At 35.6% G+C, this 27,182-nt stretch overlaps 1 protein-coding gene across 1 annotated transcript; it reads right to left on the bottom strand.

Annotated features, from left to right (window-relative positions):
- LOC127866199 (guanine nucleotide-binding protein subunit alpha-13-like) lies at positions 1-26,842 on the bottom strand. The gene is made up of 3 exons (XM_052406620.1): positions 26,327-26,842; positions 11,974-12,024; positions 1-5,255 (listed from the first exon to the last, which is right to left on the bottom strand). The coding sequence occupies exons 1-3, from the start codon at positions 26,816-26,818 to the stop codon at positions 4,686-4,688; spliced, it is 1,113 nt and encodes a 370-aa protein (XP_052262580.1). The 5' UTR covers positions 26,819-26,842; the 3' UTR covers positions 1-4,685.
- Positions 26,843-27,182: the final 340 nt, after the last annotated feature.

The following is a 27,182-nucleotide window of genomic DNA, read 5'->3' on the forward strand; positions in this document are numbered from 1 at the left end:
TGCATAATAAAAGATTTATTAACATTGATTATTACATCTTTACCAGGGTTTGTTTGGCAAAATTAATGGAGATAGCTTGTCAAAAAAATATTACACAAAACTGGCATTAATTTCAATTGTTCAGTGAATTGGAAGGTAAATACATGCAGTATGAAGCACACAAGAAAATAATGTTACGAAGCAATCTTTGCAATGAACAAAAAAATTCCCATTGGATAATCATTTACATCAGCCGTATCAGTGTTCAAACAGTAACCACATCCACTGCTTCAGTGAACATAATCAAATACAAATTAAGGAAGCTAAGTAATTATGGCAAATGTCGAAAAAAAAATGCAACAGAAAAAAATGCATGAAAGGGAGTGCAAAACAAACGATTCACAACCATGACAGTTTTACTTTGCACATCAACAAAGATAATTTTGTGTACGAATGTTGATTATTTACCTGAAATTTCAATTACAATAGGCTATTTTTTATAACATTTCTCAATACCTCAGCAAACCCATGAAAGTAAGAGAGCATATAACATTAAGCAGAAGTTGCTAGCAATGCAATTCCTGTGTCTTTACAATTTAAGACAAGGGCTGTTTGTAAAACATGCATGCCCCCCATATGGGCTGTCAGTTGTAGTGGCAGCAATTGTGTAAATACGTTTTTTGGCACTGTGACCTTGACCTTTGACCTAGTGACCTGAAAATCAATACGGGTCATCCAGGGCTTTCCACAGGCCATTTAACGATCCCTCTCCGGGGCGCTTGAATTTCGAAATCAGAGTCACCCGGGCGCTTGAAATTTTCTGATCAGTGTATTTTTCAGTACAAGAAAGTGGAGATTGTCAAACAAAATCAAAATTTCTCTATCAGTGTATCAATATTCCCTGTTTTGAAAGAGCACTCGGTACCTACTTTCACAAGTAATCGCCATAAACACCACATGGGGTAATGGGTAATCCACTGATAAGACGCGCGTATCGATTATTCTAGCCACATTACACATTCATTTAAATGCTGACAAGGATGTGTCAGGTAAGTTTCCAGTCTTCAAACTGTGATGTTCATCGTCCAATCGGTTACACGAATGCTTATGAGGGCGGGGTTAACTATCGACCATTATTTTTGATTGACGTCGGGCACAAAGTAAGAGTTTATCGCAGCTTGATTAGCAAGAAATTAAACCATTCACGTAATATAAAACCGGTAACTAGTACAGTACATTACATTAAAGACGGTTTCGGGCATCATCATCACACCTTTTTACTGTAAACAAGTGTTACCTATGACTCATAATTAATACGAGAAATTAATTGCAAGTGGTAAACAATTAATTACTTATAGCGAGCAAGTTGTGCAAATAACTCCCGGTTACAATTATGCGATAACAATTTTATTCCAGTACATGTATATTTCATCATGTCCATTTATAGAACTGATTCACCTCCTTTTTCTGACATTTATTCGACACGTAATGCGCTTTAACAAATTTTCGTTGAATTAATTACGCACACTTATAAATGTTTCGTCCGATAATCGATACTTAAAAGACTGATGATGGCATCCAGCCGTAATCCTCGTGAACAACGTGAATTTCATGCATAATTCCGTCAAAACATTTATTCGACTTGTAAAGTGTTTAAACAAATTATCGTTGAATTCATAACTCAACTGTTAATATTTGTCGAAATCACAAATGGGAATAATTAAATTTGTAATCCGAAACCCATTTCCGTAAGTCAACGTTAACGCGTCTTTAATCCGAAACACACTTCCGAATGTAAATGTTACCGCAACGTTAAAAATATTCTTGCTTCAAATTAGCAGTGCATATTAATTTTGTGTCGAATCTTTTTCTCAATTAAAAAGAGCGCGAAAATTATGCAGCATGTACAACGTCGCGTCATGTGTATTGTGCGTGCATTGAGCATTTTAACAAGCACACAACACGTCAGGGGATTGACGCATGTTCAGAGGCAATATTTCATCAAATCTATAAATAGTCACTTATAGAAAAATGGCAAGGTTTGTGTTAAAGAAATTATTGAGAGCTTTTAGCGTACATATTTACCAGAAAGTGATATAAAAACGGAATAAACGGGATTATCGGGTAATAAATAGAAACATGAAAAGTAGTAAGTATATAGTAATAGTCGGGTTGAAACGGATGTATTGGGGAATCGTTCGAGTCGGGATTTTACTATCTGTGCGGGAAAGTTTTAAAACAATTAAACAATATATATATATATATATATATATATATATATATATATATATATATTATTTTTTTTAAATGACTGGGTAATTTTCTTGAAGAGTCATAACGGACCAAATGACGTTTTTTGACGCTGTTTTTCTTTGAGTTATAACGCACCACAGAACATGAATTGACACGTTAAATTAAAAAAAAATCATCGTCAGGAGGGGACACCCCATGAACCACCCTCGGGGCGCCTGACAAAAATCCTGTGGAAAGCACTGTCATCTGCGAGTCATGATCAATCTACCTATCAAGTTTCATGATCCTAGGCGTAAGCTTTCTTGTGTTATCATCCGGAAACCATTTTACTGTGTGAAGTCACCGTGACCTTGACCTTAGACCTAGTGACCTGAAAGTCAATAGGGGTCATCTGCAAGTCATGATCAATGTACCTATGAAGTTTCATGATCCTAGGCGTAAACGTTCTTGAGTAATCATCCGGAAACCATTTTTCTAAGTTGATTCACCGTGACCTTGACCTTTGACCTGAAAATCATTAGGGGTCATCTGCGAGTCATGATCAATGTACCTATGAAGTTTTATGATCCTAGGAATAAGCGTTCTTGAGTTATCATCCGGAATCCATTTTGCTATTTCGGGTCACCATGACCTTGACCTTTGACCTACTGACCTGAAAATCAATAGGGGTCATCTGCGAGTCATGATCAATGTACCTATGAAGTTTCATGATCCTAGGCATAAGCTTCTTGAGTTATAATCTGGAAACCATTTTACTATTTCGGATCACTGTGACCTTGACCTTTGACCTAGTGACCTCAAAATCAATAAGGGTCATCTGCGAGTCATGATCAATGTACCTATGAAGTTTCATGATCCTAGGCCTAAGTGTTCTTGAGTTATCATCCGGAAACCATCTGGTGGACAGACATACGGACATACAGACATACGGACATATGGACCGACATGAGCAAAACAATATACCCCCTTTTCTTCGAAGGGGGGCATAAAAATAAAAAAGTACACACATACAAAATTTAAATAACTTACAGCATGCATGTGAAATCTCGTGGTTCTATGGAAACATAACTAAATATAGATAATAATAAGTGGTATAGTTTTCTTGCCTTGCTTTCCAAAATATAACTTCCAGGCAACTTATTTCCTATGAGTCACAGAGTTACTCTTTCATAAAAAAAATACACAAAAATAGTTAACTTTAAAAAACAAGTGATCTTGTATTTTTTCAAGTAACATACCTTTAAATATTGTTATCAATTGTAAATTGACAAAATACATGTTAACCTTTAGTTTTCCAAGTATTTAATAAAATCAAATTTCTACACATCAAGAAAAAAATGCTGACAAATAATTTAAGGTGATACATATCTTAAATTAGGTTATTTTAGAAAAATGGTACAATTGATAATGAAAAATAACATTATTTCATTATCACATTGATTAAGGATAGGAAGACAGTCTGTTTTGTTATTTGTTTGGTGACTTAAATTTTGCCAAAAGGGCAAAACACTGAATGAATCACCAAATAATGAATAACTTTAACAACAAAACTTTGATTGGGATTCATGGAGGAAGGGACACCTTCCACAGCCAAAGGGCATGTTCACTCAGATATCATGTGCAAGAAACAACTCTACATTCATATTGATAAACAGATTGAGCATTTAGTACAAAGTTTAGGTTAAAAAATGACGAATATTTTGAAATGGTTATAAACCATGAAAATGTATGTGCATTGAAGGTTATTGTTAATTACTCAATGAAACATCTTTCTGTTTCAAACCAATCTGACAGAAGTCAGCTAATTTATGTAAACTATCAATTACAGAGCTCATTCTCATCCAGATTTTGTGCACTGCAAGTCTCCTGTGCAGCCTGGTGCATTTCTAGTGTCTGCATACTCACCTCAACTACAAAGAAGCATTAAAACCAACAATACACTGCAGGCTTCTCACAGCATTTATCAGTATAGACCAAAATAGATTTTAGTGTAAATGAAAAGAGACAAGCACATATTTTCAAATGGCAAAAAACCCTGATATAGCATGATTCTATTGATAAACATTTGAAATGTATACCACAGCATAATGAAACATTCCAGAATGATATTTGTGGATATGACTTACCAATTAAGAAATATTGTATTTTCCTAGGAAGCCAGAGATGATGAAAAAGTGAGCAGAAGAAAATCTAGTTAAATACTTCCCCAAAAAAGTTCACAGTCCCCACAGCATATAAGGAAAGGATGCTGTTCATATAAACATAACAGAAGTCTCCGTAATATTCTGAATACAATTTGTTGCTTAAACATTTATATATGATTCTGTAAATAAATGAACATTTCCATCCATTGCACAAGTCATTCACGACACATTGACTGGTCAACAACTATATAGCACTAAAATCCATTTTATCATAACGCAAACAACCAATATTTTGTGATATTATTATCACTACTGCAGCATAAGCGATTTGATATTATCCTGCAAAATGATGTCCTTTACAGCTTTAAACACAAATTTGATATTCTCAGTATCAATGGCGGTAGTGAAATGGTGAAAGAGCGGTTTTGTCCGTTCCCTACGGCGTTCATCAAACAGTCCCAGAATGTAGTTTTGCACATCGACAAGGCAGTGAGGATCCCCCTGGAAATCCGAGAAAGTGTCCTTAATGCTCACAACTTTCACCTTCTCCTCCAGGAGGTCAGTTTTGTTGAGGAAGAGGATGATCGACACATTGCAAAAGGTCTTGTTGTTGATTATGATCTCAAAAATGTCACATGACTCCACGAGCCTGTTGGTCTTCCTGTCCTCCATGAGAACCTGGTCAAACTCGCTGGACGAGGCCAGAAACAAGATGGCTGTGATGCCCTCGAAGCACTGAAACCATTTCTGCCGCTGCGACCTCTGACCCCCAACGTCCACAAAGAGGAACGGGATCCGGTTAATGTCAATCTGATGCTCCGTGATTCCCTTGGTGGCCTTACGGGCGTGCAGGATGTCTAGCCGGACTGGTATATAGTCCTGGAAAAGAAAAACATACTTTACTAGAAATGGCGCGGCAGAGGCCGACGCGTATCCCCATGCCGCATGTTTGACCCAGGGGCGCCCCATGGTTGGTAATGGGTCCATGCATAGTTGAGATTGACCGTATTGTCATAAAAGAGGTTCAGCATCAATTTGAAGTGAATCGGTTTAGAAATGAAGAAATTATAGTAAAAGGCAATTTTGGGTGGGCGTGGCCTATGTGGGCGGGGTGCCCTAGGGTTGGTAATGGGGCCATGCACAGCTGAGATTGACCGTATTGTCATAAGAGAGGTTCAGTATCAATTTGAAGTGAATCTGTGTAGAAATGAAGATATTATTGTAAAAGGCAATTTTGGGTGGGCGTGGCCTATGTGGCCGGGGCGCCCCAGGGTTGGTAATGGGGCCATGCATAGTTGAGATTGACCTTAGTGTCATAAGAGAGGCTCAGTATCAATTTGAAGTAAATCGGTGCAGAAATGAAGAAGTTAATGTAAAATAACATAAAACAATGAGTGAAAATCTCTGACCCAGCCCCGCCCCAACCCCCATAACTCACGACCCAGGGGTCAGATCAAAATTCCGTCACTGTCACACATATGCTCATAGCTACCATGTATGTAAGTTTCAAGGTTCTAGTGCTAAAAGTGTAGGAGGAGCAGGTGGCCAGGACGGACGGACAGACACAATACAATATCCCCACTTTATCTCCGAAAAATGTGGGGATAACAATGTCGTGTTCGACAAGAATTCATACAGGGTCAAACAAATATATTACCTTTTTAAAGTCTTCAATTTTTAATGTCATGCCAAACAAGATAACTTGACATTTTGAAGTATAACTATATTGAGACCAAAGTCCAAAAACAGATGCACCCACTATATTTCACTGGATACAGAAAGGAGTGTTGATTACCACTCATAATGTAAACTGTTAAATCAGCTTGTATGTACCAGCCCTTAGTCACTGTTGCCACTCATAAAGCCTCCACTCATAAAGCCTATTTCACATGTGACATTGACCTTTAAGCAGGCATAATAGTTTGGGCTTAGTCTAAGTCATCTAGTCTTAAAATAATGAACAAGAGGGCCAAGATGGCCCTAGTTCGATCACCTGAGAGGAGTCGGTTCATTCAATCTCTACCAAACGTCAAACTTGACCTAGATATTGTCCAGACAAACATCCTGGTCAAGTTTCATCATTATTGAACCAAAACTCTGGCATATGGAGTGATTTTTTTTGTGTAAGATTTGACATGGTGACCTATATTTTCAGTTGACCCCCCTTGCCAAACATCAAACTTTGCTTACAAAAATAAATATTATGACCAAGATTCATAAAATCTGAAACAAAATTGTGACCTCTAGAGTGTTTACAAGGATTTTGTATAATATAATGAAAATTTGGACAATCTAAAGGCAATAATTATGGCATTAATTATGGGATATATATAAAACCAATCTTTTCACCAAGTTTCATGATGATTGGGCAAAAAATGTGACTTCTAGAGTGTTCACAAGCTTTTTTTACTGTATAAATATGAGAAAACTGCCCCCCCCCCCCCCCCGGCAGCCATGTTATTCAAATGACCGGAACCATTTTCACACTCAACTCTCATATCAAGGAAACAAATGTTCTGACCAAATTTAATGAAAATTGGGCCAAAAATGTGACTTCTAGAGTGTTCACATGTTTTCACTATATATATGTAGAGAAAAATGCCCCGCCCACTGGCGGCCATGTTTTTTCACCGATCTGGACCATTTTCAAACTCGTATGAGATATCAATAAAACCAATGTTTTTACCAGCTTTCATAATGATTGGGCAAAAATTGTGACTTCTAGATTGTTTACAAGGTTTCTCTAAAGCCAAATAAGGAAAACTGCCCCCCCCCCCCCCGGCAGCCATATAATTCAACTGACCGCAACCATTTTGGAACAGAACTCTCATATCAAGGAAACAAATGTTCTGACCAAATTTCATGCAAATTGGGCCAAAAATGTGAATTCTAGAGTGTTCACATGTTTTCACTATATACATATAGAGAAAAATGCCCCGCCCACTGGCGGCCATGTTTTTTCACCGATCTGGACCATTTTCGAACTCGTCCGAGTTATCAATAAACCAATGTTTTGATTATCTTTCATGATGATTGGACAAAATTTGTGACTTCTAGAGTGTTTACAAGGTTTCTCTATAGCCAAATAAGGAAAACTGCCCCCCCCCCCTGGCAGCCATGTTATTCAACTGACCGAAACCATTTTCAAACTAAACTCTCATATCAAGGAAACAATTGTTCTGACCAAATTTCATGAAAATTGGACCAAAAATGTGAATTCTAGAGTGCTCACATGTTTTCACTATATACATATAGAGAAAAATGCCCCGCCCACTGGCGGCCATGTTTTTTCACCGATCTGGACCATTTTCGAACTCGTCCGAGATATCAATAAAACCAATGGTTTTACCAACTTTCATGATGATTGGGCAAAAATTGTGACATCTAGAGTGTTTACAAGGTTTCTCTATAGCCAAATAAGGAAAACTGCCCCGCCCACTGGTGGCCATGTTTTTTAACAGACCGGAACCACTTTTGAACTCAACCAACATATCATTAAGACAAACATTTTGACAAAGTTACATGAAGATTGGGCATGAAATGTGACTTCTACAATGTTTACAAGTTTTTTCTTTTTTTTGACCTAGTGACCTAGTTTTTGACCCGGCACAACCCAGTTTCGAACTCGACCGAGATTTCATTGGGACAAAGCTTCTGACCAAGTTTCATGAAGATCGGACAATAAATGTGGCCTCTAGAGTGTTTACAAACAAATGTGGACGGACGGACGACGGACAAAGACCGGTCACAAAAGCTCACCTGAGCAATCAGGTGAGCTAAAAATTGTGCCTTATACACCTAATATCACAGAGGTTGAACTTTGGCAGATTGAAATTAACTCTTTTGTCTCAATTTGCAAAAAGAAAATCACAAATGAGACCAAATCCATTCAGATAACAGATTACAATTAATGTTCCTGAATGTGTATATAACATGTTTAAAATAAACAACGGTTAAAATACAGTATGTGCAGTTTGTGTCTCCGTTTATATTTCTGTGAATCAATCAAACAGGATAAATACAATACAAGTATGTGCCAAATTAGATATCAGCGATGTAAATGGCTAAGTATTAAATTGCCAGGCAAAGGAGTAGATATGGACCCCATTAAAATTTCTTCAGAATGAAATCATTGGAATTTTTTAATGCCAACATTGATGAAATGTATAATATATATTCTTTATTAGATAAATATTTTCATTTGGTGTTTCATCATAATAACACAAGCAAAGTCGTTGAATTGATATCCCCAGCAAAATAAATTTTGTCAATTGATGGGAGTAAATCCCATGATAAACGGTATAATCCTAAAAAAAACAAGAGCACCGCATAACGGGTGCCACGCTCGGCTGCGAAAGCTTGTCAGATTTTTTTTTTTTAGAGGTCACAGTGACCTTGACCTTTGACCTAGTGACCCAAAATGGGTGTGGCGTGTAGAACTCATCAAGGTGCATCTACATATGAAGTTTCAAAGTTGAAGGTGGAAGCACTTTGATTTTAGAGGCAATGTTAAGGTTTTTGTTAAAGTTTTATATTAGAGGTAACAGTGACCTTGACCTTTGACCTAGTGACCCAGAAATGGGTGTGGCGTTTAGAACTCATCAAGATGCATCTACATATGAAGTTTCAAAGTTGTAGGTGGAAGCACTTTAATTTTAGAGCCCGTATATAATGTTAAGGTTTTAGCACGACGCCTACAGCGGACGAGCTGGCTATGACAATAGCTCGGGTTTTCTCCAAAAACAGCCTCCCTAAAAATTAAACAAAGTGAAGGGTTATTAATCTTGAGCAGGCCACGTCTCCTCATTCATATCTATACACCCATGAACTTTCATGTTGATATCGTATATAGATTATGAGATATAACCCTGGAAAGTTTGTGACAGACAGATGGATCGACAGACTGAATGACAGACGGACAACACCAATTCTATACCCCTATGCCTTTGTTGTGGGATAATAATGTTGGATTATCATGTCAAAATAAAAGAAGCTGGGGGCCTAATAAAAGCACAGTTCTTTACAGAAATTTATTTTTTCCACATTTATACCACATTATTACCATTATTCTTGTATTAAATCTAATAACAGTACATGTACATGTAGATCAATTGCATCCATAGGGATAAGCTTATTGAAATGCTTTTCCATTTTCTGAGTGCAAGATCTGGCCCATATTCACCAAACAATTCTTAGACTTAAGTATAAAAATAAAGAATATTCTTAAAATTGATATATTCAATAAGTGCTTGAATATTGACTAAAACTTGTTATTAAACACCTCTATCTATGGCATTTTTCATGTAGAACATTGTGTTAATGACATAATTACCAGTGGATGCATCTATATATTCAAACACTGAATGCATTTTTCTTGGTTCCAAGTCTATTCTTTATTCTTAAGTCTCAGAACTGTTTGGTGAATACAGACCCAGAACTTTGTGTCTGGACAGATATATAGAACGTTCACACACTGGGGATTGAACCTGTGACCTCCCCATCACTAGGCCGACATCATATCAATGTATACTACCACATGGCGACCTACACTAGGCCGACATCATATCAATGTATACTACCACATGGCGACCTACACTAGGCGGACATCATATCAATGTATATTACCACATGGCGACCTACACTAGGCGGACATCATATCAATGTATACTACCACATGGCGACCTACACTAGGCCGACATCATATCAATGTATACTACCACATGGCGACCTTCAAATAACTACTCTTATGATTATCAGTATTTTAGTCCATGTATATGATTCATTCTCACAAGGCTTGTTCAAGTGGATAATATCAAGTTTCAAAGTCCCAGTTCAAAATTAATCATCACATGAATAGTCAAGATACTTATTCTTTGGTAATTTTCTTCCTTCATTATCATTTATTTTCACTGTTTTCAGTAACAAATGAACTTACAAATCTTTTCACTGGCAAAGAATGAATTGAATGTATGTCAACTCCTACACTATTAGTACGGTATGTCATTCAAGTGTTTGGGTGTTTTTTTAACAAAAGCTGTCAGAGGACAGCTTGTGTGATTTTCTTGTTCTCGAAAGCATTGAAATGTAAGGCTAATTTGGAACCTTAATTCCACCCCATTTCCCCGCACAAAACTTCCACATTTTTCACAAAATATAACCTTTTTTCCCTCCTGTAAGCTTTATTTGAAAACATAATTGACCACATTAGATGCATTTTGTGTAGGTGTTCCCAGCTATTCTCATTAAACCAAGTCTGAGCCTAATTTAGGGTTATTAATTTAAGCATCTGAAGCACAGTATTTGTTTGTTAAACAAAGTGTAAACATGCTATCATGCTCATCAACAAAAAATATTAAATGCCACTTTCCTCTTTAAATTCTGAAGAGCCCTTCCATGTTTTCCCCATGGATAAACCTTGAGTGCCATCCTTCATAGAACATTTATCCAACCTAAAATTATTGAGCAGACTATTTTTCTTTTTTGAGTGACATTGACCTTTATCTGACTTCCCCTGCATACAATTGCAAACTAGTTCAGGCTTTTTCCGCTCCATTTTGGGAATACGCCACACTGGAATTTTGGGAATTTCGCGTCGTGAAAACCCCCATTTTGGGAAAAAATTATTCGCAAAATTGGCTCAATTGGGAAAAATTATCGCATGTAAATAGTGTTTCTTATATTTCAAAGAAGCCGTTAACTGGTAAATAACGACTATTTTGATAACTTATTATTAAAATTTTACAAAGTATTATGAACATGTGAGATAACTGCAGGTTTTTTAATCTGAATTTGGGGAAAAGGCCTGGCCTTTTTTGAGGTGAAAAAAATCGTGCGAAGCGCCGGATTTTGAGGAAAATAAGGAAAGTCTTAAATAATAATAACATATTTTACAGTCTTTAAAACAAATTAAAGGCAACAGATTCTTAAATTATGCAACACTTTCTATTTTCTACACCGGATCAGGTTAACTTATATATTTTAAGGTAAAAAAAAAAACCTTTTTTTTTTGGAATTGGGAATTTTTTTTTCAATTGGGAAAAAAACTACCAGATTTGCATTGGGAATGGGGCCGAATTTCGGACCCGTGGCATGGGGCGGAAAAAGCCTGTAGTTCATTGGATTTGGGTTAACTATGTGGAGGACATTTTCAGTAACAATGACATTTCAGCATTATCTATATCTGTATGGCCCCAAATGTTATCATATTTCCAAAAATAATTACAAAACTTGACCTATGGGGTCATATTTAAATGGTGAGTATATGTTTTAAAGTTTTAATGAAATCTTGAAACCTATTCCTCAGAAATTATCAAATGTGGCCGATATGGTAATTTTAATATTGAGAATATGTTTTAAGTTTATATGAAATCTCTCCAGCCATTCTTGAGAAACTAGCTCACCAAAAAACATTTAACATGCTTGGGTGCAAACGCAGAATAGTTTGCCTTTACTTAGTAGTTAAAAGTCAAGCTAAATATTTAACAGAAACCTTGACAAAAACTTTGCTTAAACTTCTTTTACCTTTCAAACTGTCCTTATCCAAATAATCCTTTCAAAATATATTTATTCAAATCATTAAATGGTGTAAGGTACTTACTGGTTTACCAATTCTTGGTAAGTTTGTCAGAAAGTAGCGCAGTGAGTCTCCCTGAAACATAAAACAAATCATGCATCAATAACATGTTATGAAACAAGAGGATTATAAGTGCATATCCACAGACATACCAGTACTGCTCTGGGAAAACTAAGGAAAATAGGGGCTTATGTCCAGACATACCAGTGGTTCTCTGGGAAAACTAAGGATAATAGGTGCATATCCACAGACATATGAGTGGTGCTCTGGGAAAACTAAGGAAAATAGGGGCATATCCACAGACATAACAGTGGTTCTCTGGGAAAACTAAGGATAATAGGTGCATATCCACAGACATACCAGTGGTTCTCTGGGAAAACTAAGGATAATAGGTGCATATCCACAGACATATGAGTGGTACTCTAGGAAAACTAAGGATAATAGGTGCATATCCACAGTCATACCAGTGATGCTCTGGGAAAACTGAGGATAATAGGTGCATATCCACAGACATAGAGGTGGTGCTCTGGGAAAACTAAGGATAATATGGGCATATCCACAGACATATGAGTGGTGCTCTGGGAAAACTAAGGATCAAAGGGGCATATCCACAGACATATGAGTGGTACTCTGGGGAAAACTAAGGATAATAGGGGCATTTCCACATACATATGAGTGGTGCTCTGGGAAAACTAAGGATACTAGGGGCATATCCACAGACATACCAGTGTCCAGTGGTGCTCTGGGAAAACTAAGATAATAGAGGCATATCCAGACATACCAGTGGTGTAGTGTTTTTCCCAGGAGGAAAAAAGGGCATGGCACATTACTTTGAAAAAGGGCATTTTAACGCGCAGTTTAGGTAAAAAAGAGCTACAGAATGACAAACATAATAAAGCAATATATGCATATGAATCTGATTATAAACAGATCCACTAACATATAAATGAAATCATGTTTGTCTTATCCGATTTTCTAACAATAATCTTGTCAAAAGTTTTGCCAGTAAAATGAGTAAACTGAACGCTAACAATTTGCAAACACTCGTTTCCGTGACATACATCAACTGAAAATATTACTAATAAATATGTTGTTGTTGTTGTGTTTAACGTTTAATGCATCTTTCGTTATCACATGCATTTCATTAATCCCTTCTAAATGTGTGATCTCCATCGTTAATTTGATCCTTATTTGCCATTTTTGCCAAGAGTCACAATTTATTTGCTGTATTCTCCGCCATCTTGTTAAAATGATAAGCGACAGGTGCGCATAGCAACGTAAACTTGTATAATATACGCGATTCGCATTTTGTTTAATAAGAAAATGTTACAGTAATTCTGTAAATAATTAATTATCTAAAATAAATGTTTTGATATTACTGTATTATGCATGAAATGCACATTTTCCACGACGAAAATCTAGGTTTTCAATATAAGTCTATGAAGTAACTGTCCACGATTTTATCGTGGACGAGTACACATTACCGACCAATAAGTGTGCTTGGTATAAGCCACTGAAATTATTGATAAATATTGACACGGGGTTATTCACGCATGACTAATTCATAACCGAGCGAATCTTCGCGACCTTGGGGCCATACTCTGATACTAGTCGGCGAAGTAGTTTGGACAAAGGGCTATTAAGATGTTATCAATAAAGGCGCGTAAAACAGCGGATGCTCATGTCATGAAAGGGCAGGGCGGCTGTCTTTGAGAAGGGCAGCGTGGCGCTACAAAAAGGGCATGGCACACACCACGCTCAAACGGACACAGTGGCACTCTGGGAAAACTGAAGATAAAAAGGGCATATCTTAACAGACATGAGTGGCCCTCTGGGAAAACTGAGAATAGTAGGGGAATATATCCACAGACATGAGTGGCACTCTGGGAAAACTGAAGATAAAAAGGGCATATCTAAACAGGCATGAGTGGCCCTCTGGGAAAACTATGAATAATTAGGGCATATCCACAGGCATACCAGTGGTGCTCTGGGAAAACTAAGGAGTGGCGCTCTGGGAAAGGGCATATCCACAGACATGAGTGGTGCTCTGGGAGAACTGAGGATAATAGGGGCATATCCACAGACATACGAGTGTTGCTCTGGAAAAACTAAGGATAAAAGAGGCATATCCACAGACATACCAGTGGTGCTCTTGGGATAACTGAGCATAATAGGGGCATATCCACAGGCATGGGTGGCCCACTGGGAAAACTGAGAATAATAGGGGCATATCCACAGACATGAGTGGCACTCTGGGAAAACTGAGAATAATAGGGGCATGTCCACAGGTATGGGTGGTCCCCTGGGAAAACTGGGAATAATAGGGGCATATATCTACAGGCATGGGTGGCCCACTGGGAAAACTGAGAATAATAGTGGCATATCCACAGGTATGGGTGGCCCACTGGGAAAACTGAGAATAATAGTGGCATATCGACAGGTATGGGTGGCCCACTGGGAAAACTGAGAATAATAGGGGAATATATCCACAGACATGGGTGACCCACTGGGAAAACTGAGAATAATAGGGGAATATATCCACAGGTATGGGTGGCCCACTGGGAAAACTGAGAATAATAGTGGCATATCCACAGGTATGGGTGGCCCACTGGGAAAACTGAGAATAATAGGGGAATATATCCACAGGTATGGGTGGCCCACTGGGAAAACTGAGAATAATAGGGGAATATATCCACAGACATGGGTGACCCACTGAGAAAACTGGGTTACATGCATGTAATGATGTATGTTAAGTGTCATCCCAGATTAGCAGGAAAATCAGGGCAGGGGAATGTCCACATAAAGATGATAAAAATTCCATTAAAGCGGCAAGTATTGTCCCTGATGAGCTTGTGAGGATCGACTAGCCAATCTGGAATAACACTTTAGCACATCCATTAAAACCTAGTTACCTCAAAATGAATTGCATTGGAAGCTGTGTTTTGTTTTTTCAAGAAAATTATTATAAGCATTATTTAGCATACGTGTTTCTCATTGTGACATCATAAGTGTACATCCTAACTATAAAACCTCATTTAAACATTTCAGAAAACACCTGTTGAAGCCAGTCAGTGACAAGCCATCCTCATCTCTCAGTTAATTTCATGATATTGTTGGTAAAACTAGGTTCATTCCATATCAACACAATTAGATGAGTCATAACATATATTTATGTCTTAGGCTTTGTAAACAACAATTTTGTTCCAAAAAGCATTTACAATCAAATGCATTATGTAAAGTACTAAATTTTACATAGTTGTTCCCATGTGTCAAAATTATGGGTGATTGATCGTGTTATCTTATTTTTTTGGATTGAACATGTTGAAGTAACTGAATTTATTTCTGGCTATGGTCATTGATTACTCCTTCAATACTTAAAATGCCTGAAACATGATATTCAGTTTACTGGCTGAATGGTTTCATTATAAAGCAAACATATGGCATACATTCATGAACAATAAAAACAATTTCCTGGGAAAAATCAAATGTTATTAAATTTGAACATACTGCTGCATAGAAAACCCTGTAAACATACTTATCATAGATTATATGTTATATTTTCTACGCCATAGCTTAAGTAGAAACATTTTATCAAGAAATCAGGAAATCTGACCAATGATATCAACAAGGCATTAAATGGTCTGCACTTGTTTGTGAAAGCAAGGCATTGAACAGTGCCTTTATGCCATTTAAGCTGCTTGGTGCTGCTTTTGGTTTGGCTTGTTAGGGTGACTAGAAAATAAGTTATGTAACATGATTTTGTAGGATTGTATCAATGCAAGGAAAGTGGCCTTTGACACATGCTGCCTTTTGAATCAGAGGTATGGGGATATTGGCTGTAGAGCTGATGTCTTGACCATTTGATCATTACACAGAGACTCTGAGTATGAGCCCATCATCTAACCCAACCAGCATCCACAGATTTGTAGTCAACTGCTCTACCACATGAGCTAGACAGTTTCCTTCACAAATCTCAATGGGACACCATTATTGTACTCAGTAAGTTATATTGCAACATAATTATTATAAATGCATTTTGTTGAAACTACATCACCCGAATGCGAGGCCATCAGCAATATAGGCACTTTCAGAAATGCAAGTCTCCCGCATAATGAGGACATCAACAAGTGCATAAACCATGAAGTGCAAATGAAACACTGCAGGATTGAATACAATAGTAAAGATTATCATTGGTAACAGAGGGTCACAATATACCAATGTGAACAGGGATGAATGAAACATACCACATGTCTCAACAAATTGGAACAGTATAAACCTATAACTATAAAGCAAAAACTAATGCAACATAATTGACAGCTGACTGAGAGCTCATTAAAATATTTTCTGGGTCAACTAAACCTTCAGTTTAATGAATCTCCCATGTATTACACTGATGATAGCCACTTTTTGTTTGATTATTAAAAATCTAACATTATTCTTTTCAAATCATAAAGTAACTAAATTGATAAATTTTACTTTATGTACAGAAAATTCAGGACTTTTGTTAACATTGGAATGCTACATCAAATAGTATTACTTCATTTAATTGTTTTTAACAAATTAAATTCAACATAGATATGTGCAAGGCTCAATATACTTTTCAATAAAACAACATCCCACATTACAGTATAAAGTTTCCACTTACAGTTAATATTGTTTGCCAAAGAAATTTTAACAGTTGTATAAAATTAATGTAGCCATATGATTGATGTACTCTTGCATTAAGCTGACATTTTTATGGCTACATCAATCCAGGTGACCTGGTAACTGGTATCAACACAGTCCATAATCAAGTCTGCTTATAAAACCACCATCAGAAACCAATTTACCCAAATTTAAAGTATACATTTATTCAATCTGTGCTGTTGTTGTTTGGTAGAAGTGTTTATTTAGAGCAAATTTAAACTAAATGACCGTTTGCAGTTTGAACACAGATATTTATCTAAGCTCATGTGAAAAAAAGTCAAGGCCGATGTCTTCAAAAAAAATATTGCTATATTAATGTTGCTACTACTAACGATTCCATTGTTGCACAATATTACCGGATACTATTCATTTTTACATTACACAAAGTCATGATCTGATTGGGAATCATTCACATCCTAGTGAGATGTATTCAGCGCAATGGACTTAGATAAGGAAGGACATGAGCAGCTAATTCTGTATTTATAGCACTGTTTATATTCAAGCAAAATGACAGCAAAATCAAATATTGTTTAATAAAAAATACAATAATTATTTTATATACAAATGTAATTTGAACTTTTCCAAATCCTAGGGCCCTATCACATTTCCATGAAACCACTGTAACAAGTTTCGGTACCTGACTGTCAGAGACTCCTGATAAAAAATTGCTGCTGTAAACACTAACCAGTACCAATATTAACAAAAGTTTTGATCCAAATTGTTAGCAGATCTTACAGTGTATCTGTGCAAAACTTAAATAGTATTTCATCAATACAAAATGTATTTTCTGTAAAATATAACCAAAACAAGAATCAATAAAAAAGTAAAATCAAGTGTAACAAATCAATTTACTTAACACACGTATTTCAAACACTTCTGTCAAACAGTTGCTTTTGAGGTAGAAACATATCCCAGTGATTAGCTCCTAAATCTTTGCTACATTTATAATCTTATTCACTAAGGAATTTTTGCTATGCAAAAAGTTGGCTTATGCTAGGCTTTTGTAAAGGTTAAGTATCAATGCATCAATACATGTATTTACCGGTTATGCGAATTCTAATTGCTATAAAATCTTATTTAAACAGAATGCATTATCTAAAAGATCTTTAAACTTTATATAGCAGACCAATAATTTGAATGACAATCCTGTCTTTATTATATCACTTAAATAAATTTAATGCACAAAATATACCATCAAAATAATATAATTTTCCCTTTGAATAGTTGAATGAATAATCAAGCAGACTTTGTATCCCAAAAATTTGCTCAAAATACCATAGTACTTAGCTTGTACTTACATCTGTACAATCAATTATATGCTTAAGCCAAAAAATAAAGGTACTTCACAACAATTCTGCAACAGTTAAGCAATTACCAGTCCCAACCCAGAGAATTAGCCTGATGTTTTGAATTACAGTCTAGTAGCAGGCATTTTCAGCAGAAGCAGCAGGAATGTCTTATAATTTAATGCTGGTATTGGCGATACTCAAACTTAGCTTATACAAAACAAAAGTTATAAACAGAAAATAAGAACAACCATACATAAATTAATATTGACAAGATTATATTTATAAATTCCAATAATATTACAATAAACAGATATTTTGTGATCATAATTTATTAATAACCATGCCTGAAAGGTAAACCATTGAGTCAAAAAACACCAACAAAAAACAAAAGATGTGTTTGTCAGAAACACAATGCCCCCTAATGCTTTAATTAAAAAAATTGACCTTTGACCTTGAAGGATGACCTTGACCTTTCACCACTAAAAATGTGCAGCTCCATGAGATACACATGCATGCTAAAGATCAAGTTGCTATGGCAAAAGTTATGAAGAAGGTTAAAGTTTTGGGACACACACACGGACACATACAATGACAGACAGGCGGGCATAAAAACATTATATATTCCTGGCTTTCTAAATCATGAATGGAATATACCAGAATATGCGTGATAAAGTCTAAGAATATAATAGCCATAAATTGGGTTAACAGTAACAGTGATTTTTCCTTTCGGACCACCCACTTTTAGGAAATTCGCTTGTCCTTTCCAAGATTAAACTCATCTTTATTAGCGGACAAGTAGAATTTGGGTCCCCATCTATGACATAAGGTTTGACATCAAAATGTGAACATCTCCACAAAGTAACAAAGAATTACAATTGAAGCAGCCCTGCTTTTAAACCTCATAAAGTAACAGGTTTTCTTTCACTTGCAAAATGAAAAATTTACTTGCAATTTGGGCAGAGAGAAAGATTTTACGAAAGTCACAATCACCGAGACGCTTATTAGCCGCAAGCGCCTAGCGAAGCATAGCTTTTCCCAGAGTAACTTCCCTTGAATCTTACAACAACAACAATAATGGCGGTCAAATGTGTTTATGCAATTCATTAACACTTTAATCGTTTACTTTCAGCAAGATTTTGATCTTGAAATTTGGAGCCGTGATTATAGGAAAGTAATTATCTCTCAATACTTAAAAGGATTTATGGAAAAACAGGTTTGAGAAATCTGAAATTTCTACACGCAGAAAATTGCAAGCTTTATATTTTTCAACTCGCTATCCATAAATCTCGCTTGCATTTTGAGAGTATGCAAGCTAAGTTTCGGTCCCTGGCGAAGTCTCTAAACCAGGTAAACAACCTGCTTAGTGAATGTTATTTGCGGGTGTGTATGCAACTTTGTGTGGTTAAACACTCGGTAAATAAACAGTTTTGACATGGCAGTGCTGGGTCCGTTATAACTGGCAGGCTGTCAAGTGACCTTTTTTCAAAAAGTAGGAAAAAATAGGAACTACTTTTGCAAAAAAAAGTAGGAAAAAAGTAGGAAAAAGTAGGAACTTTTCCCTCAAAAGTAGGAATACATAATACAATTTTTTTAGACACAGGTCCAGGAAACATAGCTTGAAACAGAGCAGGAGTGCCATCACATGTTCTGTATGTATTCCCTCTTGAAGCTACCTAAATAAGGGCCCAGAGGATTTCAGCCTTTTGTACCTGTTCCTTGTGTGATGGATGTACTTGCATACAAATAGATTTATCCCCCCCCCCCCCCCCTGAGAGCTGCTTGGCTTTGTAGCACTTCCAAACAAATGTTTTTGTGAATTATCATGCATGTATTTCATGTTTTCCTTGTGTTGTTGTCCATCTGCATGACTTATCAGTTGATAAGCACCAGAATTACATGTATTACACAAGATGGACTTCATTCAGACAGTACACTATCCTGCAAACTAATTGCCGGTATCTCTCTTGCACCACGGTATCTCTATTGCACCACGATCCAAGTGTTTTTCCACTGTTGTCCAACTTCTCAATCCATGAAGGGTTAAACTTTGTTCTCCCACTAGGCATTTTAGCACTTATAGTGTATCTATGATAATTAAGTTTCAAGCAAAGCTACCCTGATAAAGAAGTATAATTAGATGCTGTTCATTTTGGTGTATCATCAAATAAGTGGTTAGAGGTCTTCTGTGTATGGATATAAAAATGGTAATATACTATGCATGTTATATCCTTAAGCAGAAGACAAAATTTATTTAGTGATACACCAACTTGTTGTACAAGATTAATACTAGTATATAAAGCAATGTCAATGCTCTGCTACAGCTACATTTTGAAACCTTTAAATTGACAATAGGGTGCAGTTATAATGACTTAAGTTACATTCAAAATGACTGGTCATTGCAGAGCACATTATGCAAATGGAGATAGGACCTTATCACCTGATATCTTTTATGACATCATTGATTGAGCAATGAAACAGTTGCACTACATTGTTTATTTTAGTTTCAAAAAATGTTTTTTCATTATTGATGATGTCGTGAGAGTGTAATAATGCCGTTTAATATTTTTAATACTACGCTGTAACACCTTGAAGTTACCTCACTAGCTATGGGCATCATTAGACAAGAGATGTGATTGTCAAAAACACAATGCCCACTATTGCGCCCCTTTGAAATAAAATTTCAAAATATCATTTGGCAGGTTTAGAAATTATCGCCCTTTTAAAGCTTATTACTTCCCTTGGATTGTATTTTTTTACTTTTGACCTTGTAGGATAACCTTGACCTTTCACCACTCAAAATGTGCAGCTTCATCATGAGATAAACATGCATGCCAAATATCAAGTTGCTATCTTCAATATTGCGAAAGTTATGGCCCATGTAAAAGTTTTCAGACGGACACACAAACAGACAGACAGACGGACAAAAGTCAGACAGACAGACAGACAGACAGATAGACAGACAGACAAACGGACTGACAGTACAACTGCTATATGCCACCCTACCGGGAGCATACAAATGTATCAGGGCATTTAGGCTCTGTGCATTTATCTTTAATTACTACACATGATGTACCTATGATATCAATAGAACATCATATCTGTTGTCATGTAATACGGAATTTATTACATTATATTTGTAAATGATGAAAACTCGGCAAAGCATCAGTTTTATCTTTTTCAAATAACTTGTGTAATAAATTCCATATTACATAACCACTCATACAATACATGTATCTCTATATCTCTACATTCCAAACAGCAATATCATGTAAACATGCATAAGGTTTGGTCAAATTGTTGTCAATGGAAACAAAATAAAACTGGAATAAACAATGGGTTCCCTCAGCTCTTGCATCACTGGGAACTATGTAAGGTAGTGAAGTCTGCAGAGTACAAGTGCTAAGGAAGTAAACAAGGCACTATTGTTACTTTAAATAAAACTTTGTCAATAATTTCAAAAGTTACATTATATAGAGGATATTTGTTGGATCCGGTGGATTAACGATTTTAATTCACGAGTGATCATAGAAAATAATATTTTCACGAGTGGCGCAGCCACGAGTGAAAATATATGTTTTCTATGATCACGAGTGAATTAAAGTCGATAATCCACCGAATCCAACAAATTTTCTTTTTATTTAATGCATTTTTCACAGTTTATATACATTGTTCAAGAGTTTAACTAACGAATTTTGCTGGGATAATGACGTCATTTCGTCAAAAAAATGACGTCATTTCACAGTAAACAATGAAAATTATCGATAATTCTCACTGATAATTTTCACTGTTTGAAACAGTGAAATTATCAGTTTTAATTCACTGATATTTCTCTATAAACCACCGGAAAGCATTAAATAAAAATAAATATTTATGCTTCCTGAAGAGGTGCTAGCAGACAGTCAGCATGGGTTGTCAGGTCTCATCTAGATGAATGCACCTTAACAGGAATACAGTCATGCCATAGATTCATTCATCCTGCAAGTTTACTAAATAAACTCTAAAAAGATAATAATTCTTCATTGAAAATGAAAAAGTAGGAATAGTAGGAAGATTTGGTAAAAATATAGGAAAAAGTAGGATCATGATGAAAAAGTAGGAAATAGTAGGAAAAAGTATGACCGCTTGATAGCCTGAACTTGTTTAGAAAAAAGCTATGAAGTCATGGATAACAACATTAATTTAATTGCTTAATACTTTTTCTCATGCATAGATACTCATATTCCAGACTCGATCGATTCCCTAATGCATCCGTATCAACCCAACACTATCAATTACTCAGGGTTCCCAGCTTTTGGTTTGAACTAAATTCCCTGATTTGCCCCTGATTTTTCCCTGATAGAAAATAAAAATTCCAGGATCATAATTTGGACCTATTTTTAGTTTTAAACACCCTCAATAAATATATATAGTTGCATCACAGCTGCTTTATAAACAGAGAAAGGGGGAGAAAGAAGTAGGTATTTACTAATACATGTAGTACACTAAGCTACATGTATACTACAAAGCCACCATAGCCAAACAGATGAATTATTGCTGATTTAAAAATATGGACTTTTCAACACAAGTCGAAAAAGTCTGACCAAACATAATTCCCTGATTTTTCCGTGATTTAAGGAACTTTTCTCAAATTTGCTGACTTTTCCCTGACTGGAAAAGTGAAAGTCTTTTTCCAGGTTTTCCCTGATTTCCAGGTTGGCTGGGAACCCTGTTACTGCATACATGTACTTACTCCTTTCCTGTCGCTTTTCATTTCCAGATTATCCTGTATATTCCATTTTTTAAAGTAAATTCTGATAAATATTGAGTATAAAAAGGCTCAAGAATTTCATAAACATAAACATTCATCTTTTTTTTAAGTAGAAAATTAATTTTGGCATATGTGACTTTTTAAAGATTGATGAAATAATGTAGGGACGGGTTTTTTCCAACTGAACACACATATGTCTACTGACTTGCTGTTCAATAAATCTTTCCACACTTTTCATGTGGCGTTGTATATGTCTGCATAGTTTTTTGCCCGCTTTTAACTGAGACAAAGAAACAGCAGAAATACATGAAGCACTTTTTATTTGAAGCTAGAATTTGTTTATGCCACGTTAACATTAAAATTCAGAAGCATGTTTCGGATTACAAATTTATTTAGATTGAATGCCAATTGGATATTTCAACAAAACATTTTAGTGGCAGGTTTTTTTTCTCCACTTTTTGGGAAGATAGCCCATGGCTTTGGAATTGGGAATTTTATCTGCATTTTCATGAAATTGGGAAAATTAATTCATTAGCCTTTTTTTTCCACATGAAAAGTCTTCTAATAAGGGAAATACTAAATTTGATGTAACACTTTATAATCATTAAAATTAAAAGAACAAAATCATAAAATACTAAGTCTTTGTTAGATGTAATTGAATTAAAATTGAGATAAAATACGCATAAGACACTTTTTTTTTGGAAATTGGGAATTTTTTGCCACATTTTGGGAAAAAAGTATACTTTTTGGGATTGGGAACATAGCCGAATTTCGGCTATAAAATCGAGCCAAAAAAAACCCTGAGTGGTATATAATGAATTCAACTTTAATTTGTTAAAATTCATGCAATGCACAATATCCATGTGAATTGTACCCGGTTGCCATCATCAGTCTTCTAATCTAAATAACTTAACAGGATTTTATTGTTGAAGTGTTAACCTTGTGACCAATTGTGGTAGGTGACAAGTACGGCATTTGTCGTCTACATAATTTTACTGCAGCTAGTACATGCCTAAGAGTGCTGTTGCTCACGAAAAGTGTGCGCTCTCATTGGCCAATATCGATTCTCCGAAAGAATCACGCTCCGCCTAGAGGCAGCTTAATTTGGGTAAAGAGATACATGTAAATGACAGAGGATCATAAAAACGGCTCTCAAAATATTGGCAACATCGATATAGCTTTGATCTTATGAATAACTTGTTGCAGTTTCTGAAAAAATACACTACTCTGTAAATTTCAAATGCCCGCGGACTGACTCACTGACTGATTTCAAAATTCAAGCGCCCAGGCAAAGGACAGTTAAATGGCCTTTTGAAAGCACTGCATGGATTTAATGGGAATGAAATAAATTTTTAAAGGTACATTGTTCATTGTGGCATTGTTTGCATTAATTCTGAAATTCTTTTACGACAGTTAAATGGCCTTTTGAAAGCACTGCATGGATTTAATGGGAATGAAATAAATTTTTAAAGGTACATTGTTCATTGTGGCATTGTTTGCATTAATTCTGAAATTCTTTTACTTGTTAAGTTTCTATATCCCCTCAATTCACGGTAATTGGAGAATATATTTTGATTGGGATGTTGGTAATGTCAATAAATGTTTGTTAAATGATTCTAAATTGCTTCCAGAAGCAACTTTTACAATAGAAATATGTGTGTTGCAATTACTATTGTTGATTTCCCATACTTGTCATGTTGTTTGCGGACAAGTTCAATGAAAATGCAACTCTGTAATAAAGTGTTTTGAGATGGGAATCAATTACGGACTCAAATAAAAATGAGATATTATTTTTAAAGAGATATTTTCACGGTTTGGTAAATTGACAAAATTGAAAAAAGTTGTTTCAGACTCGCAAATTTTCGTTTAAGTTATTTGTGAGGAAACAGTATTACTGAACATTTACCATAGTCAAATATAGCCATTATATGTATCTTTTGACGATTTGAAAACCTAAAAATTATAACACGTTGCAACGCGAAACGATTGAATAATTTGGAGAGTTCTGTTGTTGTTGTTCAAATTTACGAAACTACGAAGATTGCTTATATAAGCAGGGATTTCAATAGACGCAGAATCCTGCGTTTTGACGCGAGCAAATTAAAAATGACTCATTTTTGACGCAACCCTTTTTTCTGCTGTGCTCGTGTGCGTCAGTCAGTTAACATCTCGAGTTCCATGGTAATAAATCCCGCTGTGCTCCTAATTGAAATTAATGTTTCAGTATTTGAAACTCGGTCTATAATCGAAGGAATACCCCGGGCGTTGTTTATCTTATCTCATCTCTTCCAATACACATGTCTCCGTCTAAATAGTGCGTGCCCACTAACTGGGTAATTAGCAGCAGTGGTTACGTGATAATTGATTGACCATCCGAAAATTGCAGGGTTTTTGCAGACTTTTCAGACGGCACGGTTAAAGAAAGTCGGCAAAATTAATTAAAGTAAAAACCATATTGATCAAAGGTCTATTAATTACGTAGATCCAATAGTAGATCTAAGTCCAGCGAGTTTTGTCAGTTGTTAAACCACCGATAATTACGAGTAACACCCATCTTATATAAACTGGAATCACAATTCATTTTTTTATACTAACAAGTAATAATACTACACATAAACATTGAGGAAACACATTTTCTGGATAAGATATAAATTATCCGAGTAAAATTAAATTGCTGCGGCATGACCTTCGACATTGTAAATGGCGGAATTAACATTCAACCCGCGTTCAATTCAAAGCTGGCGATTCAAATTGCAAGTACTGGCGATTCAATAAGAAAGCATTAACTGGATTTAAGAAACATTTGATAAGGTTTGTTAAACCCGATAACAACAAGAAAAATTTGGATTATTTAAGTAAAACTACTACAGGTAAGGCATTCCAAAGTGTACATATTTCGGACATGTATAGTATTCGGATAAACAGTAATAGATATACTAGATGTTCCATGCATTTAGATTGTGTTTTGTTAGAAAAGCTATCATAGGGACGATAAATATGTGATGAAATAGTGCTACCGGTACAAATCTTAAATTATTTAAATGTGTTAAAAGACTTAAATGTGTTATAAAAACTATAAGGAAGTATATTTAATGTACCAATACATTAAAATATGTTGTGTTATGTATCATGGTATTGTTATTTAATAAAGCAGTATTACTTTTTAAGATATTGTGTTACTCTTAGAGCATATTTTTAGCTAAAAAATTGAATAATACAGACAAAAACACAATCAACGCGTTCCAAATTGACCCCACCATTTTTCAATTTGACTCCTCAAAATTTCAGTCCAGGGGTCATTGACTCCTGGTTTTTAAAACCTATTGAAATCCCTGTATAAGGTATAAAATACTTAAACTGGTTATAACAGGCGGAATAGCCGAGAGTGCTAATGCATTTTTACTACAGACTAATTCTAGGACTCCGGCGGTCACTGGTTCGAGCCCTGGTAACAGCTACTTTTTTTTACTATTTTAGATTTTATTCTTGAGTTTTTAATGGAGCTTTTAAAATACAATGTTTACATTTATCAATATAAAGCATTTAACAAACTTTAAAATATGCCAAAAGCTGTGAAAAGGCCCCTTTAAGTGTTGCACCCCAAATACAAATGTGCTTACAATTTATATCTGAAACATTTAGGTTGATTACTTACCAGCTGAAACTCTCTTCGACGATCAAAGGCAGCAGTTATTCCTGAATCATTCCACAAAGTTTCAAGTGATTCTGAATAGTTAAGAAACACAGACTCGTCAATCTTTTTAGAAGTGTCACAGCCAAACACAAATTGAGCATGCTTAACATTACTTCCATCACCCCATGGTATTTGTAACTTCTCTCTTGCGTCTACTAACACCCGCATTCCTTTGATAATGTTTGAGTAAATGGTATCACGGAATTCCGTGAGAATTTTCTGATCAAAATCTTCCCCATGAATAATTCGCATTTGCTTTAGGAAAGTACTTTTGCCACTCTCGCCCGCACCCAAAAGGAGAATTTTCACTGTCCTTCTAAACTGTATCTTTTCTCGTTTGAGCTGTTCATCTATTTGTTTACTTATATCACTCTGTCGCTTCAGATCAGGGTCTCTCGTACAGCACGGAAATATATCCGCCATTTTGACTCCGATCCCCACCCATGACGTCATGAAAGTTAAGTTTCCTGGTTTGGTTCCCAGTGTCGTCAATGAATTCTGATTTAAGACATAAAAAGCCGAGTTAAAGGCAAATATTGTTTTGAAACAAATCGGTCAGAAAAACGAGCGTTTTTTGGAGAAAAAAAGACATTTCAATGACTAATGATGAAAACACACACACGAAAACGTTAATATGAATAATATGATATCATAGCGATGCAAAATCGGTCTTTTTATATATATAGGACATATTTGAATATATCATGTCATTTAAAAAAAAATGAGGGAGTTGTCACATATTAATAAGAATCATTTTTGACACAGTACAATATTAATACGACACATTATTATCATTCAGATTTTTCGCATGCTGATT

The sequence above is a fragment of the Dreissena polymorpha genome, chromosome 2, assembly GCF_020536995.1.
Source record: "Dreissena polymorpha isolate Duluth1 chromosome 2, UMN_Dpol_1.0, whole genome shotgun sequence".
In the NCBI taxonomy this organism is placed as follows: domain Eukaryota; kingdom Metazoa; phylum Mollusca; class Bivalvia; order Myida; family Dreissenidae; genus Dreissena; species Dreissena polymorpha.

Excerpts from the sequence above, each read along its gene's own strand:
- LOC127866199 (XM_052406620.1), bottom strand. The coding sequence starts at position 26,818 with ATGACGTCATGGGTGGGGATCGGAGTCAAAATGGCGGATATATTTCCG. Across the intron at positions 12,025-26,326 it reads GTCGAAGAGAGTTTCAGCTG|GGAGACTCACTGCGCTACTT; the intron begins GTAAGTAATCAA and ends TTTATGTTTCAG. Across the intron at positions 5,256-11,973 it reads TACCAAGAATTGGTAAACCA|GACTATATACCAGTCCGGCT; the intron begins GTAAGTACCTTA and ends TTTCTTTTCCAG.